The sequence below is a fragment of the Tripterygium wilfordii genome, chromosome 7 (assembly GCF_013401445.1).
Source record: "Tripterygium wilfordii isolate XIE 37 chromosome 7, ASM1340144v1, whole genome shotgun sequence".
Taxonomy (NCBI): Eukaryota; Viridiplantae; Streptophyta; class Magnoliopsida; order Celastrales; family Celastraceae; genus Tripterygium; species Tripterygium wilfordii.
The window spans coordinates 14,179,078-14,200,358 of NC_052238.1; the positions used below are offsets into that span (position 1 = coordinate 14,179,078).

The following is a 21,281-nucleotide window of genomic DNA, read 5'->3' on the forward strand; positions in this document are numbered from 1 at the left end:
ATGTGGGAAGTTAGGAAACCATAATAGAAAGACATGTAATTTTGCAAGCTTACTTTTTTTTTACGATTTTTTGTTGGATTATATGATTGTATTCATGAACAAATAAATTTTCATTACGACAAATACCACTTTTTTTTTAAAAAAAAATTATGGATTGTTGATGATATATGTTATTTGTAAATTTTTTAGGCAGGTGAGACTGATCTGGTTTAAGTTTGTTATATGTTTGGGACATATTTCATTTGAAAATTTATGACGGATGAAAGTATGATGAAACATATAACATTGTGGGGAAACAAATAACTTATCAAAATAGATAAAATTTCAACATATTCAAAACAGATAACATAAAAACAGATCCATCATAACTAGAACCACAAGAAGAGAAATACAAAAAAAGAAAAAAAAGGTAATGCGCCTTTTCAAATATAATTTCAGTACATCCAAAACAGATATAATATTAGATATGTTGATGACAATCGAATGACGTCGTTTTCATTTTCGTTATCTCTTTAGATCAAAGCTTTGCTTTGAAGATTTGTCGCTGTTGCAAGCGATGGAAGAAGAAGCCCCGATCTCAGTCGCAAAGAAGAAGAAGAACAAGCGCCGATCTATGTCGCAAGCGAAGGAAGAAGAGAGAAGAAGCTTCGATGCAAGCGAAGAAAGAAGAGAGAAGAAGTGTGTTTTGTAATACAAGGGTATTTCAGTAAATTTATTACTTTTATCCTTATTTCTAAAACTTTTTTTTTTATATTTGTATCTAATGGAACACAAATCACACATTTTTGTCATTATGTTCATTTTACATTTTATTGCTTTCTCACAATATTCCAAAAAGTATGTTAGCCATTTAACTTATATCACAGGTGCTTACGGACTTTAGGCTTTAGAGAGAGGAGAGTTCAAGATGCTTGAAAAAAATGAGAGGACTTGAACGGGCCGCATTACCATGTTTTACTGTAAATTCAGGCCCAATGTAATCGGAGCCCAGCCCATCAAGAAAAGAAACTGTACGCCGCTAATCCAAAATTCGATATATGCACTACTGTAGCCTTCTCGCTCCAACACGCAGCGGTGGCCCAGATTAGAGGCTTCGACAATCACAGAAAGAACCCCGCTTTTTCTCTTTAACATCAATTCAGGCATCAATCTCTCTCATGAATTTCTCTTTCGAGCCTTTGGTGGAGGAAGAGGAAGGAGAGAGATAGGAGAGACAGATAAGGTCAGTTTTTTCTTCCCTATGTGTTCTCTTTTTCTTCTGTTGAGAAATCAAAATAAAGGTTTGAGGAAAACGAAGAAATTTTTGGTAATGTTTCATCAAACGATTTATGCTGTTTGTTTCTGTGAACAAAGCCGAAAATGTCACATGAGGTGAGCTTCGGAATGGACTCTGCCTTTTTTTTTTTCCTCCTTTTGTTTTCTAGTGCGCTCTACCGTGTTTGTTACTTTGTTTGGTTGCTGAGAAAATCAATGGGAAGATAAAGAAAGTTGCGTCATGTTTGTTAACACGCTGTTATAAGCTTTGTATAGCTGAAATTCCAGCTTAGGGCAGGTTTACGAGATCTCCTTATGCGTTGTTCTTGTAGTCGTTGGTGTAATCAGATTGAGGTGAAGCTGTTTGATATAAGTCAATATGTGTTACGTATCACTGCACTAATGAACATTATGCTACATAGAGCAATCGTGGCAGATCAAATAGGAGAGGGGAAGTCATGTTTAGTTCAAATTGTTGGCTGGCATTATATGTCGGGTTGGATTAAGAATTAAGACATTGATAGCTAAAATTCAAAGATCTCAACATTGGTATTTTTTTTTGGGTCTGCATTACTTTGCAGAAGTACATTCTGTTAATCCTTCATTAAGGTTAATCGGTATGCATTAGTGTTACTTTTTGTTCATTTTAGACCCATAATTATACGTACTAAAGCATATTGAACTTGTAACCATACTTGCTCACTATTATGGGGAGTTTTGATGCCATTAGACTTTGAGCTTACTAAAGTCTTTTTGGCTTCCTATGCTCCTCTCATGTTGTTATTATTCCGGTTAAATTGAGAACCTCATTATTTGCTCTTTTATTTTTATTTTTGATAAGTACCTCATTATTTAATATTTACTTGGTGTCAGCTTGCCAGATAATGTGCCTGGAAATCTGTTTCTCAGTCACCTAATAGATTGCAACTTCTTGTACTCGGCTAGAATACCACATCTTGTTTAATGAGAGTCATTTCTGTTATGACATTGCCTTTAAAAAAGAAATCAAATTGAAGGTTCAAGTTAGTTGGTAATTTATGCTAGGCTAGGCAAAGTCCATTTGGGTAACTCTTATTATTATTAGTATTATTTAATTTCTTGGCATGTACAAGGCTTTAGTATTTGTACCATGCTGTCTGAGAGTAATAGATGTGATAATTTTTTTGTTAGTGCTGCTGTCATGGCATTACACAATACACACTCATATTTTGAGTGGATCATATGAAAAAGAATTTTCACATTATGTTTGAGCCATTATTTTCTTTCCCTTTGTGGGCAGGCTTGACTCTGTGGTTGCGTGAGTTTTGTTTGCATCTCTTATTCATATATGATGAGTCTTCGCTAGAAGATGTTATGTGGCTTGATACAAAATTACATATACTGTAGCCATTATTTTCTTTTTATTAGTTATAGTAACTTAGTAAGTGTCCTCTTCTCCATGACAGTTACCTTGCTGCTATTATATAGCAAGGCTAGGCTTTCAATAGTAATATTTTCATCATTTGGCTGTAATCACAAGCCACATAGCATGGACAAATTTAGAATATCACATTTTTATTCTCCATAATAAAGATCACAAAATTGTTCATTTTGCAGGTTTATATCATGAGAAACAAAATACAAATAGGAGAGCCAGTACATATAACTAATACTCTATGTCATAGGCTGAGCATATGGGTACTTCGCTATCGCAATTGAGTCGGGAGACTGGAAAGTGTACATCCCCTGAAGAAACTATGTCAAGATCAATTTCTGAATTCAGTGCTGAATGCACACATAGTGAGCCCTCTGGACAGAATCATCAGATTGTATCTGAAGTTGAACAAAACGAAAGAGGAGAAACAAAGCCTTCCAATTTTGCTGTCAATGACGATGTGCAATCACCAGACACGACTAACAATTCTTTTACTAAACATATGGGTAATGTTGAAGAAATGAGTGAGTCTGCTAAGACCATCCTTCAAAAAAGTACATCATTAGAGATGCATGAGTACAGTACTAAATCTGCACATGGTGATCCACAAGAACAAAGGCATAGCTTTGGTTCTAAAGTTATGCATATTGAACTCAAAGAAACCGTTGATGCTGTATGCAGCTGTTTTGACAGAAATTCTCAAGCATTTCCTGAAGATATCAACAAAAGTTCTTCCAGTGATGTTAATAAAAATTCTCCTGATGAACATATGGAGTTAACTCCTGATGATCTCAGTAAGAGTAACCGTACTGTCAAAAGTATAAATGCAGATACACTTGACTTTGGGTCTGTAGATGATTCTTGGAAATGTGACGCTATACTTACTGAACCATCAATAGAAAAAAATGAACTTGGCTCTGAAATTGTTCTGAATGAACCAGGAAAAACAGATGCTGCAAAACCCAGCTGTGATAATGAAATCTTGCAACCATCGTATGAATCTTTGACTCAGGATTCTCTTACCAAGCATTTGGGACCACCTTTTGAAAGTTCAGGTGAGTGTGGTCAGACCGATATCGAGAAAACTGCATTTGAACAAGCTCATAAGGTTGGTTCTAGGAGTGTGCTTCATGAAACATTAGCAGAAAAATGTAAAGCCAGTTATGAAGACCCACTGAATGATCCTGTGAAAACTAGCCTTATAATATTGAAGTGTACTGCTATAGAGCAATTGGGGGCGCCACCTGAACTTGTGACCATGGGGTTGCTTACGAAAGATGAAGACATTACCCGTGAAGATGAAGATATGCCCTCCGAAGATGCAATTAAAAGTACTGGTATTGAACATCTGAGTCCACCTCTTGAAGAAGAACAAAATGCATTGAGTCTTCAACTCTCTGGGACAACACCTAATAGTGTGGTCAAAAGTTCAGGTGACATTGGACATCAAGGTAGACGAAACTCAAAATCTTTGAAGAGCAAGTATATGTCAAGATCTACTATAGGTAATGATAGAGTCTTGCGCTCAAGGTCACAAGAGATATCCACACTGGTTGAGCCTGCTGATAACCTGGCTAGTGCTAATCCTGGTCGAGAGAGAATAAGGAAGAGTAAAAAAAGAAGAAGAATGAAGGAAATGGTGGCTGATGATTTTTCAAGAATCAGGAGACTTCTCAGGTATTCAATGAACCGAGTTGAGTATGAACAGAATCTAATCGCTGCTTATTCTGGAGAAGGCTGGAAAGGACTCAGGTGCGTACGTTCTGTTGTGAAGTTTTCCATTGCTAGTTTGGCATATTAAAAAAATTCAATTTTTTTGAATTGGCCTTTTTGCTGCTGCCTTATTTAGTTGCCTGAGCTGTTGGAGTTAGAGTTATGTTACTATTATTAGGTTTCTTATTCTGTGTATGATGAACTTTCATTATGGTTTTTGAATAATAGAGCAATATAATGTCCCTAACAAGATTGGAGGTTATATAAGGAATCATTGATCTTGTTCTTAGAGAATTATACCTTATTCCCACCTTAAGAGGCTCTTGAGGTTTTAAAGAAAAAAAAAGAGGAACAATGATGAAATAGGGTTGTCATGTTTTTGCTAGATGTTGTTGCCTCAGCTGGGAATTTATTATATGTCAAATTACTAAAACTGAAGAACACACAATGACTGTGATGCAGAAAGCAATTCATTCTAGCTAATATTTATCTGATTTTATGTTTCATAAGTTAGTTTATTATTGGGTCTATTTTAACTAAGTTTATTTTAGTTTTTACAGGAAGGGTATTGTCGGATTTTCCAGGGGTGTTTGAATTTCGAATTTTAAACTATTTATATGTCTATCATTAGGTTATTTTCCCAAGTCAAGTCATAGTATAATTGGAGTATAATTAGGATTGCTAGGAGTCTATATAGATGTATTTTATCAAGGATGATGAATGAATAATAAAAAGAGAGTTTTTATACAAAGTTGCAATAGGAGAGAGTCTGTATACGTTCAGTGAGAGACTAATACACACTCGGTGAGGGGCTGAGAGGGACAGGTGAGTTTATCTGGCTCGACCTGAGAGATTCAGGGTGATCTTGTTCAATTCGTAACTTCAAGAGTTTTGTTCCAATATCGGACCTATGAAATTGATAATTTTTGTTCTTGGGTTTTTGATTTTGGGATTAACTTGGGATTGGAGTTTCTGGTTCGCTCAATCCTAAACAAAATCTACATCAATAGTTTTTAAAACTGCATCAGTTGGATAAGTATTAGCTAGAATTAATGGCTTCCTGCATCAGAATGCCTAGGCCATGATATATATAAAATATGTGGCAGTTCATAGGTTCACGGGGAAGAATTAGAAGTTAAATAAAAGATTCAAGAATCTTGAAAACAAATATGAGGGAGAACAATTAAAAAATGGAAATACTTTTTTAAATGTTATTGACTATGTATATGGTCAATTTATATTCACTTTCTTCTGATGATGTGAGAAGCTTAGAAGGGAGGTTATTGAGTAGGCACTCAATGGCCAAATCTTTGAAATAAGTTTGAGTGGGCAGTGCTTAAAGCTGTTGGGTTAAACAATTCAGTAATGGTACATGTATTGTTTACCAGTACTGCATTGTTTAATGAAAGCTAATGATGCAACCAGCAATTCTGTAGCATCTGCTACATTTGTTTGCCAAGAGTAAAGTAAGTGGAAAAGGCATTCTCAGGAGGCTTACTATTTAATTGATAGACACTTCCCTTGCATGTCGTTTTACTAATTATCTGAAGTGTTCTATCCAAGCTATCTTTCCACGTGGGTGTTAGGTCTCTGTTTCTACCTGACTTCTCTGGTGAGTGGGAAAAAAAAAACTAGAAAAGGTTTGACATTTTGAAAAAGGTTTGTTGGCGTGTGTCCATATTGTGTTCTCATCAAAGAATAACCCTCCTATTGGCCGGGTCGAGCTATCAAAAAATTTCTTGAAATTCCAGTTACAATAATTATGTTAAACTTGAGCTCTGTATCTGCTGCAAAAGTTTTGAAAAATTGAAAGAAGGAGAATCAAATGGAACTCTAGAAAAAGGAAAGGGGTTTCTTTTACTTATAATGAGTCAGACTTACTGACGTTAGACACTTTGTTGGAAGTTTGTGGCACTGCAGACCCAATTGGTTGTTTCTATTGGTTGAAGTCCAGGGTGTGATTTGTCTTTAGAATTTGTAAATGGTGCCACTTGAGCTATGGCAAGGGCAGAGATGTCCCCTTAGATCAGTCAACCGATTTATGCTTTTCAGTAGCAGTTGTTATTCTTAATTTGACAAACATGGTTTATTATGTGGATTGAACTATCCATTTAAGAATGTGTCTGATAATTGGTTCATATAATCAAGCAAAGTTTTAGATGGCTAAGACTTAGTGGCATTTGTCCAACTTAGTTTGGCTGGCATATCTTGGCTTGTCTTAAATCGTCTATTTTTATCGGATAGCTGATATCTGATTATTGACCATTCACCTAACCATGCAGTCTGGAGAAATTGAAGCCAGAGAAGGAGCTTGAACGGGCTGCATCTGAAATTTTACGGCGCAAGTTAACAATTAGAGATCTTTTTAAACGTATTGATTCACTCAGTGCTGAAGGAAAGCTTCCAGAATCTCTATTCGATTCTGAAGGAGAGATTGACAGTGAGGATGTAGGCATTTTTATTTAAGATTACTCTGAGCGTTGTTCTTTGGATAATAAATGTTGTTTTACATGTTATTCTTACCTTTCGAAACAGATTTTCTTATTTGATGATATACCTTGTTATTGTAACTACTTGTATGTGAAATTTTTTTTATGGCAGATATTCTGTGCAAAATGTGGGTCCAAGGACTTGTCTGCTGATAATGATATTATACTCTGTGATGGTGCTTGTGATCGTGGATTTCATCAATTCTGTTTGCAACCACCGCTGTTGAAAGAACATAGTAATTCAACGACTAATCAATATGCTATATTATTGTTCTTGAATTTCTTTTGTTTAATTTTCTCTTTAAACTTATGCTTTTGTTATTTCCATTGTTAATTCATGCAGTTCCACCTGATGATGAAGGCTGGTTATGCCCGGGATGTGATTGCAAAGTTGATTGCATTGACTTACTTAATGAGTCCCAAGGAACAAATCTTTCTGTCACTGACCGCTGGGAGGTCATGACAAAACCTCTAGACTTTTGTGATTTATTGAGAATTCATTTTCATTCTATACTCATGAAACTCTTATCACTTGTGCAGAACGTTTTTCCTGAGGCTGCAGCTGCTGCCTTGGCTGGTCATAGTCAGGGAACCAATGCTGGACTTCCATCAGATGACTCTGAGGATGAAGATTATGATCCTGATGGTCCTGAAATTGAAGATAAGGATCAGATAGATGAATCAAGTTCTGATGAATCTGACTTCACTTCTGCATCTGATGAGTTGGAGCCTCCATCTAACAATGACCCTTACTTGGGCCTTCCTTCTGATGATTCAGACGATCGTGATTATAACCCTGATGTTCCAGATATCTACAAGGATGTTGACCAGAAAAGTTCAAGTTCGGATTTTACTTCTGACTCTGAGGATCTTGGTTATGCTCTTGATAATTACAAATCTTGTGGGAATGATGAAGCCCCTACATCAAACCATCCTTTTGGAAATTCATCTTTGCCAAATGCTGAAGGTGTTCAACAGGATCAGTCTCCTCTATCAGACTCACGGCCTGGCGAAGATGATTTTGCAATCACCTCTGGGAAAAGAAATGTAGAAAGGTTGGACTACAAGAAATTATATGATGTGAGTGTGCTTTCATTTATAGTTTCTACTTATGATTCTTCAGTGCCAACAAGTTTCTTTTCCTGTTTAATGCTGCAATTTAATGAAAGATTTAGCATAATATATTGAGTTCCAGTTTTGGTTACTGTTTCGCCAATTTTTTTTGTTCAGACATGAAACAATGGGAGTAGTGTTATCCTTTTTGATGAGTTTACAGTAAATCGCTCCATTATTTACAGCATCTTGAACGAATTTTCTTTATATTTTTTTTTGTACTGGGCTTTTGTCTCTCTCTCTCTCTCTCACACACACACACATCTAGGATCCAGTAAAGACTCAGGAGAAAAAAAACAAACGATTTCGCTGACAATTACTTTCTTAGTCAGAAGAGTCCTCTGAATATTCTAGTTTCGGATTATTAATCTGTTCTATTATCTTTTGTTGGGTGTAAATATGACTAGAGAAGTGAGACAGGCTTATCAATCAAAGAAAGACGCTAGCAATTATTTCTGGTGCAGTTTTCAAATCCACACAATTTCCCCTTCAGCTATGGTTACCTAATGCCATGGAAGGGTCCACTCCTATTTGGCTCTTTTACATGCTGCTACTATCACAGCAGTAATATATCTTGTAGCTCGACTTATTCCTATTTTCATGATATTAAGTGTCATTTTCCATGGACGCTTTATTCTATCTGACCTGTGAAGGACAAGCTGACAACATAGTGATTGCAATGCAAAGAGCTTTGCTTTGAGAAATAGAAGGAAAATCTATAGTTTCATGCGATCTTTGAAGGTCTCCGCGTCATTGTTCAATAATTTTGATGGTCTGCGAAAAGAAGATTATATTTTAATGGGTTATGAGAAAGTGTTTTCTGAAAGCAAAAGCACATCAAGATCCTCTGGTTCAGGACTGTTCTGCCTTGGTCCTAGGTTGGTCCCATGTGATCAACCATCTGTTTGTGTTACGTTACAACTTCCCAGTTGCCATGCAATTTTCTATTCTAAACTATATACTATTGGGGTATTTCTTCATATGTCAACGTGTTTCTTACTGCATTTGGTTTCTTAATAGTGTTCATTTATCCATTGTTTCTTGTCTGCCTTCCCTAGTTTGCTATTCTTCTTCTTCTTCTTTTCTTCTAATGTATGCCATGATAATTTGTATAGGAAACATATGGACATGACTCTTCTGATTCGAGTGATGATGAAGATTGGAATGGTAGTGCGCCACGAATGAAGAGGAGGAAAAACACAGGAGAAGCTGTGTCAGCGTTGGCAAATGAAAATTCTCTGACAGAAGATGTTAAAGTTACAGTGGGTAAAGAAAAAGACTTGAAAGGTACTAAAGTAACTAAACATACACCTAAGAGAGCTCCTCAGGTGTCCCACTCCAAGTCTGGAGAAACGAACATATCACCTGATAAATCTCATGAAGGCTCTTCTAAATCTCTCTCAAGTGGTAAGAGAGTTCAATCATCTGCGTATTCTAGACTTGGAGAAGCTGTAACTAAGGTAACATGATTTAATTAGTCGTTTATTGCTTCTGGGCTGCTTGGTGGTTAAGCAGATATTCTCTTTTTAACTGAACTGTCAGATTTTGTTTTGGCCTTTTACTGTTCTTCTCTGCTAGTTACAGGACTGCATAATTTGAGATGAATTGTTGAAATTTAATTAGGAGAGTTGTTCTCTCTAGTAGTTGAGATGCAATGCTAAGCACTCAATGATGCCCTCAATAGGTTGTGGATAGAAGCAGAAATTTGCGTATCATGTTGAATGCAATGGTAGATTTGACTGACGAATGAGGAGAAAGAAATCAAAATTCATGTGATCTTGTGGAAGGAACCTAACTTTTAGTTTCATAGTTTGTAAATAGAACATTTGTTCTCTCATTGACTTTTAATGAATCAAAAAAATTTGTCAATATTTTTTGTATGAACATGAGTCGAAATGAGAAATTTGTTGGGGAGTTCTCTACGCATGACACGTTGCATCGGAACTTGGTGCAACGATAAATGAGTAAGGGCATGCTAGGGCGTACCTTAATAGTGACGCACTTTATCGGACCCCTAGTTATTGATAAATGAGTAAGGGAGTGTTAAGCCGCAAGCAATGTCTTTTGCATCGGCACTCGGATGCAGTGAGATATATGTAAGGGCCCCCTATTATGGACTTGTGGGAGTAAAGAAGTTGGTCCATTATTTTATGATTAGGATAGACACTTGGAACACAAAGTCACTTACAGGTAGATTAGCTAAACTAGTTGACACCATAATTAGACATAAGGTTAACATAATATGTCTAGTTGTCTACAAGAGACTAAATGGGTGGGTGAAAATATAGAGAGATTGAAAACACATGTTATAAATTATGGTACATAAGAATGGATAAATTATGGTACATTGGAATGGATTGAAATAGAAATGGTTTAGGTATAGTAATAAATAGCGAATTGAAAGAGGGATAAGTACCTCAAAAGCCCCTCTACTTTATAAAACGGGTTGATTGAGCCCTCTAACCTTTTTTCGGGTTATTCAAGCCCCTGTACTTTGAAGAATGGGCTAAACAAGCCTTTATGCTAGCTTCCATTAAAATGGAGCTGACTTGGCCGTTAAAAAGTTGCGTTGGATTTTTATGTTAATTTTATGTTAATTTCATATTTACTGACTTGATGAACAATAAAATGACGACACGTGTCCGAATTTTCATCGCATCACTTCTCTTCACCTTCTTTCGCCGGCAAACTCTATGGCCAAATTTCTTCATCTTAGCCAGAAGGCTCCCGTAGATCTTGCTTCACCTAATAGGCATTCTGGTTCTTAGTGGATGCAGCAAGCTCAAGAAAGTAAATGTTTATGTTTGTGCGGCAATATGTGTCGTTGGTTCTTTTGGATTTATCGGTTCCTTCTTTGCGGAGAGAAAGCAAACCTCAGATTTTAGCTATTATAGCTATTACAGAGAGAACTAATAAACACCACATTTGACCTCCTCTCAACTTCTTGAATTTCTATTTTGACCACCAAATTGGCGACACTCCTCACCAAATTGACGGCATCACCAAATTGACCAGCAATGCAGATATGATCTGAATTGTATTAGTAAGTCTGATTTCTCTTCGCTCTTCGGCAATAAAGAGGCTCGGATCCTTTTCCTCGGCCTCGACAATAAAGAGGCTTTGGGTGAAGTTGTCTCCACAATTCCAATTAGGTTAATCTAATTGGAATTGTGGAGCGTTGGCGGTTGCGAAGTGAACTCTCGTTGAAGAAACATCCAGTTTAGGAAGAAACAACAACACCACAAGAAGAGGCATCAGAGAATAATTGCAGCTGTTCGTTGATGAGGTCGTTGCGAAGTGAACTCACTTTGTCGACGACAGAGGAGGAGGGAGGAGGAGGAAGAAGAGAGAAGTGGAGAGTGAGAAATTAGAAAGAAGGGTTTTTAATGCCACGTCAGATTTAATACATGATTTTTTATTTTCTTCAAATAAAGCCACATATGAAAAGTAGTTGCCACATCATCTATATTTAACGTCTAAATGATATAAGGGCTAACGGAGCCTATTCTTCAAAGTATAGGGGCTTGAATGACCCAAAAAAAAAAAAAAGAGGGCTTAATCGACTCGTTTTGCAAAGTAGAGGGGCTTCTGTGGTACTTATCCCAGTTCAAAGAAAATATTTTGATAGTGTTGAGGGCAATCCAATTAGGGAGAAAATATTTTTAGGAGAGACCTAATGGATATGTAGGGAAAGATAGTAGAAACTTTGATAGTGTACATGGAGGGTATGCGTTTAGGGATAAAAATGAGATTGGAGAAACTATTTTAGAGTTTGTTGCGTCGTATGACTCGTGTCTAGTAATACATGGTTTCAGAAGAGAGAATTACATTTCATTATCTTTAGCAGTAGGCATAACTCTAGTCAGATTGTTTCATTCTTACGTGAAAGATAGATTGAAGACTTTGTAAGGACTGTAAAGTGATTCCAAGGAAGAGTGTAACCACATGAGATAGAATAGTACTGGTGGACATATGTTTTATGAAATGACATAGAAGAAGTAGAGTAAGATGATAGTATAAAATTAGGTGGTAAAATGCAAAAGAGGATAAGAATATAGCTTCTACGGAGAAATTTCTTAACAATGCAAATTAAGTTTTAGTTGGAGAAACAAACTTCATGTGGGGAGAGATGGTGGCTTGTATCGAACAAGTAGCAAAAGATACACTTGGTGATTCACATGCTCTATACCTAAAGGCAAACAAACGTGGTGGTGGAATGAGAATATTAAAAAAGCAATTAATACTAAGAGAGAATGTTATAGTAAGTTGCAGAATGTTAGGGACGAGTATAGTTATTAAACGTAAAAAGTAGTTAGAAAAGAAGTTAAAAAGATTATAAGAGCGACGTGTCATAAAGCATATATTGAGTTATACAAGTTAGATATGAGAAATGGAGAAAAAGATTTATAAGCTAATTAAAACTCAAGAAAGGAAAATTAGGGGCATAAATCATGTAAATGCAAAAAAAATATAGATGATATAATTTTACTAAAGGAGGTAGAAATTACTTCAATAACTCTTTGATGGTGGCTATGGATGGAACATTGAAGATCTCTCCCCCTATTGAGAATAGGGATCCTTGGTATATAAGATGTATTAGGGTGCCTGAAGAGAATGAAAGGGGTAAAGCCATGAGACTTGATGGAATTCCAATTGAAATGTGGAAATGTCGTAATTATAGTATGACTAAGTTATTTAATCAAATTATCAAGACTCGTAGGATGTCTGATGAATGGAGGAGAAACACTAAGTTCCTATATAAATGAACAAATGTGGTATCCAAATTAGTAACAGTTATAGGGGCATCAAACTTATGAGCCACATATTTAAATTTTGGGAAAGAGTTTTAACGGAGATTGAGATCAGTATCTACAATGTTCAAATCAAAGACTAATTTAGTATTATGTCGGGATGATCACGATGGAGACGATATTTTTATCAAGGGGACTTGTGGAGAAATCTGGACAGAAAGTAAAAGACCTCCATTTAGTATTTATAGACTTGAAGAATGCATATAGGATTACTAGGGAAGTGATATGGTGGATTTTAGAGAATAAAGTAGTCATGATTAATTATATTACTATGATCAAGGATGAAAGAACAGTGGCTAGTGTTAGAACTAATGGAATAGTTACAGGGCAGTTTCTCATCACAATAGGTTTGCATTAGAGGTTGACACTAAACCCGACACTAAATCCGTTCCTATTTGTTATAGTGATGGAAGAACTGACATGACATAGGTGAGTTAACTTGGTGCAAGTTGTTTGCAGATGATACGATTCTAGTGGGTTCTAGTGGACGACACAATATTGAGAGTTAACTCAAAACTCGAGGTATGGAGGCAAGTCTTAGAGTCTAAAGAATTTAAATTAAGTAGGACTAAAACATAAATGTAAGTTTAGTAAGAGCATATAAGGGACTAAAAAATGATCAAATTAGATGGGAGAGATATAACAAATAGTAAGTTTTAAAATATCTTGGCTCGATTTTTCAAGATGACGAAGACATTAGTGAAGATGTACTTAATAGGATTAAAAACGGTTGAATAAAGTGGATGAGGCACCCAGGTATTATGCGATCGAGGATTCCTTTAAGGTTGAAGGGAAAATTCTATCGGTCATATATATGACCCTCAATGATATATGGTTCTTAGTGTTGGGCTATTAAGAGATAACATATCCAAAAAATACATGTAGTAGAAATGCGAATATTTCATTGAATGTATGGTCACATGAGGAAATATAGGATAAGAAATAAGATTATTAGATTTAAGGTAGCAATAGCACCAACTGAAGATAAATTGCAAGAAAACCGTTTAAAATGGTATGGGCATGTTCAACATAGAGATAGTAGTACAGCGGTGAGGAGAATGGGGAGAATTTGTACAGGAGACAGTACGAAGCGAAGATGAAGACCTAAAAAGACATAACTTGAAGTAGTAAGAAATGATATTGATTCAATAGTTGTTTGTGAAATGAAAGTATGATCCTAGATAGGAATGAATAACGAAAATAAATACATGTAGTGGATTCTCATTATTTTCTCATAGAATAATGTAGCCAACCCAAACTTTCGGGATAAAGGCTCGGATTATGATAATGAAGAATAAAACGTGACGATGGTCTGTTGTTTTGCCCTCCGAGTTTATCCTATAAATTTTGCATGCATATATGCTTGTTCATTCTCATTTTAATCGCGTCTCTTCTTATTTTGTTATTGTTTGTAGTAGGATTGTTTCCTTGTGTAATTATTTTGTTTAGGTTGCAAATTCTGGCTCTTTTGATGGATCGCACTCAATAGAACATTTTAGGTTAAACTATATATTTGGTCGTCTGAAAAGAGAAGGTGAATTTACTTGGGTCTTTGACAATTCTTTTGCAGTCAATACGGTCACTATAATTGTCAAAATGATGCAATCAGGTCGTTCTATCACCAGACGCTTGTCTGTTGTTGCTGGCATGTTCATTATTAGCTGAGGTGTATTGTGAAATGCCTATATGGCATTTACTGATTTACATCTTGAACTCTTCATCAATGAAGAGAACTTTCAAGTGGTTCTCGGTTTGACCCATATGAGTCTAAGTACAGATCCGCTGTGTTATGCCACTTCGTGGGCTCTTATCACCAGTGTACATTGAAAATACATTTGAGGAATGAAATAGTTGGCATCCTCTCCTTCCCCTTTCAACAATAGCTCTTTCCAATTTTTTTTTTCCTAACATCAGTTTCTATCTTTCCCAGTTTACACATTTAGATTGCTACCATAATTCTTCAGTAGTATTTTTAGGGACCGAAATCCTCTCAATTTTGTTAAGTTATTGTTCGGGTTAACCCTCTATATCAACTTGGTAATTAAGTCCAAGCAATGTGCTTAACGAAGATGTGCTTGTATTGTTGAGTGTAAACATTTTTCAGAAAGCTTGCTTAGACATCTATATGAAGAGAACTCTGCCACATGCTGCTCCAAGTTCCTTTCTTTGCTTTCTTGTTCCGTGCCCTGCAGAGATGGGTTGGGGTTAACAATTTGAGGATATTGGAGTTTTATGTGATAACACATTTAACTAAACTGTTCAATTGCAATTTTTTGACGCTAGAATGTCCGGCAGTCTAGTACTGCATGAGCTTTTTTTAAATTCAGATATGCTGATTTCGAGTCTTCATATAATTTGTATACGGTTTGGGTTATTCTATTATATAATAATTGTCCATGTTTTGCATAAATTCTAATTCTTTTCAAGGTTGTGTTACTCTCCCATTTAGAGTTGTATTCTTATCGGTGAATTGGCTGTGCAGAAACTCTTCAAGTCCTTCAAGGAAAATCAATATCCTGACAGGGCTATGAAAGAAAGTCTGGCAACAGAGCTGGGAATTACTCTGCGTCAGGTAATATTTTTTTGTTGTTACAATCATTCTTTTCTCCATCCTCATTCCTTTCCTCTCATTTTCCTCATAAAATTTTTAGGCTATTAGATTTTGCATCAAACTCTTTAAACATATGGTTCTGCAGGTTAGCAAATGGTTTGAGAATGCTCGTTGGAGTTTTAACCATTCAACAAAAATGGATGCTCATGTTGCCAAAACTGCTTTAAGTAGTGGCACTCCAGAATCCAAAATGCTGAAGAAATTTCATGAGACAGGAGCGGAAACAAATACTGGCGATGCAGCTTGTGACAATGATCAAGATGCGGAGACAAGTAAGGCAGTGTCTGCTGTGATGGAAAGCTGCAATGGTGAAGTGAGTAACAATAATCTAAGGAACAGAAAGAGCAGTAGACGGAAATCTAAAACGCCAGTTTCAGTAAATAAAAGGCAAAAGTTAAATACTCGAGCATCAGATCCACCCTCAAGAAATGAAGAAACACCAAAGCTCCGAGCAGATTCAAGTAAAATTGAAGAAATTCAAATGGTTGGAAGAGCTAAGACAAGAAGAAATACGTCTGCTGCCTGAGTTATCAATTTTGACCACATTAGGAGAATAGTGACGAACCTGTTGCAAGACTCAGATCTGAGGGTCTATTTAGGGGAATATTACCTTCTGCCCAGAAGACAATGCCAACATTGATGCCATTATTGTCTGCAACTTCATAGTACTCCAATTTTCTTTGTGGTAAGTTACCTTTTAACTTTATCCTTTACAAGGATGCTTGATAAAAACTATTCAATAGTTCCTTTTCCGTATATTTTAAGAAATTAGATGTCCAAATTGTTGTTTTCCTTATATTAAACCCTGTGGATAAATGAATTATAGGTCGATTATGTGCATTGGTCACTAGAAAAACTTAGTTGCCAAATGCGTTCATTTGGCTTCACTTTTTATTCTCGTGGATCTATTGTGATCAAATTGCATTTGAGTCGGTGAAAGGTTTATTTAAACTTCAGCCTTGCGTAGAAGGGAAGTTAAGGTCATGTTTAGTAATCAATGGAAACCCGTTCACAATTATTTCTGTTTAGGATTTGGAGAGATGAACAGGTACTTTTGAATCAGTCCTGCACAGAAAGTGGAATGTTATGCAAAAATTGATGGCCCGGTATGTCTTTCATTTTCTTTTGCATGATTTCTAACAAGCTTGACTCACTATTTGAGAAATGTAGGAGAAAACAAGAGGTTTGTGATTTCAATTGTTAGGATAGATCTTGCATGTAATGGGAGAAGTTGGAAAGGTAATCAAAACCTGTCTTAAGTTCACATAAAAGTAGAAAACATGGATACACAAGAAACGCCTATGTTCCTGGGTTGTTTTTCCATTAAAATCTATGTTGTTTGCCTTTTTTGAGCAGGATATGTATATTATTTATAGCTCCTTTTTTTTGTTTCTAACGAGTAAGAGGAGTCTTATTTTTCATCATCATCATCAAAGCATTTATCTCAAAAGTTTGGGTCGGTCACATGAATTTATAAGAATATCAACGGGAATTCACCATGTGTAATCGTTTTCTTCATTCATTTCTATCATGAATCATACATTTATCCACTCTTATTAATTTCATATCATTTCTTACTATTTCAAGCCATGTCTTTTTAGGTTTCCTCTTCTCCTCCTACTCTGTTCCATACAAATTCTCTCGCCCCTCCTCACTTCTGCACCACTATCTCTACGTTGAACATGTGCATACAATCTTAAATGATTTTCTCGTAACTTATCTTCAATAGATGTTACTCCTATGTTAAATCTAATAATCTAATTTTTTTATCCTATCTTTCCTAGTGTGACCACACATCCAATGAAGCATTCACATTTACGCTATATGCATTTTTTTGTATATGTTGTCTCAACCCAATACTCGAAACCATACATCATTGCGGGTCGTACAGTTGACTTATAGAATTTTTCCTCCAATCTTAAGGTAATCCTTTGGTTGCGTAAAACTCCGGCTGCACTCTTCCACTTACTCCACCCGTTTTTAATCATATTAACTAAATCATCACTTATGTTTTCGTCTTCTTGGAAGATCAATTCAAGATATTTAAAAGCTTTATTTTGTTACTGCCCTCCTATCTAATTCAATTGTTTGTTCGTTCCATTGTTTACTCTTGGTAAACTTACATTTCATATATTATGTTTTAATCATACTTAGTTTAAATCCTTTAGATTCTAATGCTTGCCTCCATATTTCGAGTTTGAGTTGACTCTCGATATCGTCTCATCCATTAGAACTACATCATCTACAAGCAACATGCACTGAGGTAACTCACCCGAAAGATGTCGTGTGAGTTCATCTATCACTATAATAAATAAGAATGGACAATATTGCTTACGCCTAGTGTAATCTATTGTGATGGGAAACTCCCTGTAACTCCTCCAATAGTCCTAACACTAGTTACGTCTCTTTCATAGATATCCTTAATCATAGTAATATAGCTAATCAAGACTCTTCTCTTCTCTAAAATCAACCACATTACTTCACTAGACACCCTAGCATGTCTTCCCCAAATCTATAAATACTAAATGAAGGTTTTTTTCCCCTTTATTTATATTTTTCTATAAGTCCCCTTAATAAAAATATCGCATCCGTTGTGAATCATCTCAGCATAAAGTCAAATTGATTCTCAGATATTATGGATACGGATCCCAATCTCTACTCCACATCTCTCTCCCAAAGTTTTAATATGTGGTTCATAAGTTTGATAGCTCTATAATTGTTATAACTTTGGATATCACCTTTATTCTTGTATATAGGTACTATAGTGCTTCTCCTCTGCTCATTAGGCATTTTACAGGTCTTAATAATTTCATTAATAATCTCATACTATACATACATCTCCTATGCATTTTCATACTTCGACTGGAATTCCATCTGGCCCTATGGCTTTATCCCCTTTCATTTTCCTTAAAGATTCCTTCACTTCAGACACTCTGATATGTCTTACATACTATGGATCTCTATTTTCATGAGAGATATGTAGATTTCCAATGTTACATCCGTTATCGGCATTAAGTAGCTCATTGAAGTAATGTCTTCACCTCTCTTTAATTTCAACATTTTTCACTAAAACTCTATCGTCTATATCCTTGATGCATTTTACATGATCTAGGTCCTTAGTTTTCCTTTTGCTTATTTTGGCTAGCCTATAAATATCTCTCTCCATCTCTTATATCTAACTTGTTATATAACTCAGTATGTGCTTTGTAATGTGTCTCTCCTATAATCTTCTTAGCTACTTGTTTGGCTACTTTGTATGTTTCATAACTATTATCGTCCATACCATTATGTAATTTCCTATGACACTCTCTTAGTCCTAATTTCTTTTTTAACATCCTCATTTCCATGACATTTTCTTGTAGTGCATTATCTATTACTATACCTACATCATTTCTATTTCTATCCATTCTAGTGTGCCATAGTTTATAACCTATGTTTTCAATCTCTCTAGATTTTTCCCCAACCCATTTAGTCTCTTGTAGATACATTATGGTAACCTTACGTGTAATCATGATGTCAACTAGTTCAGTTAGTCTGTCTGTAAATCATCACCCTATGTTCCTAGTGCATATCATAATCCTATAATTATGGAGTAGCTTCTTTACCCACGCATGTCCAAAGCGGGGGAACCCTGTCATATTTTTCACCGCATCCAAACGTCGATGCAGCGCGTCGCTTATAGAGGACGCCCTTGCTCATTTATCACTACACCCAGGGTCCGATGTAGCGCGGGAGTATGGAGGCACCCCCTTGCCAACCCTCGCTCATTTTTCAATGCACTCAGGTTCCAATGCAACACGTCGCAAGTAGGGAACGCCCCAACGATATTCTCATTTAGATTCATGTTCATAAGTTTGATAAAGTTTTACGCTGGCAGTCGACCTATCGCAATCCTCATTTATCCATGCTTGGGATCGGCTCCAAGTGGAAGCAGAGTTAGGAGTCTTATTGTTATGATGCATTTTCTGAGGAGGTTATTATTGTACATAGTTGTTATATTTTAGCGTGATTGGTTAATAGTAAATTTGTAATCACTTACACCTGAGTCACTAGTTGAAGTGGTAAGAATAGTGTGAATCACCTTGGTACAGAGTTTGAATCCTCCCTCTCCGTTTTAATTTTTTTTCAATCACTTATAACTAATGGTGTTTGCAGAAATCAGAATGATTGTTAATAACAATGGTGATATCAAACAATCCAACATTTGTTATTTCAAACAATCCAACATTTGTGAACAATATGCAATCATAGATGATAAGAAGCACAAAAATGTATCGTTGGACTCGTAAAATAATCAAAATACAAATTTTCAAAATTTTTAAATTTTTTTAAATAAATTTGTTTAATCTTATACTAAATGGAAAATGACATATTAGTGTCCACTTTATAAAAGTTGGACACTTAGATCAAAGAAAAAATATTTTGTCATATAAGTACCTCTTTTCCACATAAGTATCTATTTTAAAAATTAATAATTATATAATTCCACATTTGCCTTTCATCTTCAATAGGCATGGATATAAAAAAATACCTAGATTTAAGACACATACTCTCCATCACCACGTTTGGCTCCATCTTCACCACTGCCACTGTCCACATCCATCTCCACCACCGCCGTTGCCATTGCCACCATTGCTCCTCCACTACCTTCGCACCTCCACAATCATCTTCTTAATTTTCTTATTCTTCTTCTTCTTCTTCTTTTTATTAGTGTTCGTCTTCATTTTGTTATATCCGAGATCTAATATGAGATATGAGATCGTAATATGAGTTCAGATCTTAGATCGTATATTACTGTTTCAATGTTGCTGACAGTAACATTATGCGAGCAAAATGGGCCAACTTCAGGTCTCGCTTTTCAGTGGCTGTTTTAGACAAAATCTGGCTGGGCATTGTGCGTCTCAGTGAGGGGACTCTAACGGCGGTGGTGATGTAGCGAATCGTCGTCAAAATCGTTTGAATTTGAGAGTTTTTCTTTCATATTACTGTTCCAAACAGTAACATCATCATGTTACTGTTTCCAAAAAGTAATATTAAACTAATATTTACTTACATTATCATGTTAATGTATTGACGTTGTAATGCAAAATCATTTACTATAGATCTGATATTTTTTTTAAGGTCATTTGCTCCAATAAGAAATATGACAAAAGTTTTGTTTATTATGAAACAGTAACATGAACATATCTCAATGATTTTGCAAAACTTATCAGATTAATTATTTCAGATATAACACTCATAAACTTAAGGAAATCCTGAATGAAAGTTGCTCGATTGTCGATGAACGTTGACTTCTCTGATTTTTTTTTCAGAAAGTCAAAGCTAGCACGTTACTTCGTTGTTCATGGAAGAAAGGTGAAGGACGATGTTAAGAGGGTAGTAAGGTAAATGTACAAGTGCTGGGTAGTTTTATGTCCATCAATTTTTTCGCTGGACCTAGATGGCCAAAAACCGATTAATGGGTACCGCCCCGACATTCTCCTTACTAATTGCTTGTTTGGCAGAGCAGCTCCACAAGTGGAGCCTCCAAAGCTGCTCCGCGGTGCCAAACAGGTCAGAAAGGGCTAGCGGATCCGCTGGCCAAAAAGAAGCTCGCATAGGGAGCTTCTTTCTCTTCCACGGCCTCCTTTCATTTTCTTTTGTGTGGGACCCACGTTCATCATGGTGTTTTTGACTTTTTTACATAAATTAATGTGGGACCCACAACTTTAATATTATATATTTAATACATAAATCAATTTTATAAATATTTTTGCCAATAAATTTAATATTTATAATTAATATTATAAAAATTAATTTAATATTTATAAAATAAATAAAATACACATTAATAATCTTCATATAAAAAATTATTATTTTATTTATTTGACTAATTA

At 35.7% G+C, this 21,281-nt stretch overlaps 1 protein-coding gene across 1 annotated transcript; it reads left to right on the forward strand.

Annotated features, from left to right (window-relative positions):
* Positions 1-1,060: 1,060 nt before the first annotated feature.
* Positions 1,061-16,324, forward strand: LOC120002256 (homeobox protein HOX1A). Its single transcript, XM_038850940.1, has 9 exons — positions 1,061-1,222; positions 2,851-4,420; positions 6,664-6,829; positions 6,983-7,106; positions 7,214-7,326; positions 7,411-7,950; positions 9,099-9,443; positions 15,277-15,366; positions 15,491-16,324. The coding sequence occupies exons 2-9, from the start codon at positions 2,928-2,930 to the stop codon at positions 15,929-15,931; spliced, it is 3,312 nt and encodes a 1,103-aa protein (XP_038706868.1). The 5' UTR covers positions 1,061-1,222; positions 2,851-2,927; the 3' UTR covers positions 15,932-16,324.
* Positions 16,325-21,281: the final 4,957 nt, after the last annotated feature.

Coding starts and splice junctions, on each gene's coding strand:
- LOC120002256 (XM_038850940.1), top strand. CDS start 2,928: ATGGGTACTTCGCTATCGCAATTGAGTCGGGAGACTGGAAAGTGTACA. Junction 6,830..6,982: donor GAGAGATTGACAGTGAGGAT/GTAGGCATTTTT, acceptor TTTTTATGGCAG/ATATTCTGTGCAAAATGTGG. Junction 7,107..7,213: donor ACCGCTGTTGAAAGAACATA/GTAATTCAACGA, acceptor TAATTCATGCAG/TTCCACCTGATGATGAAGGC.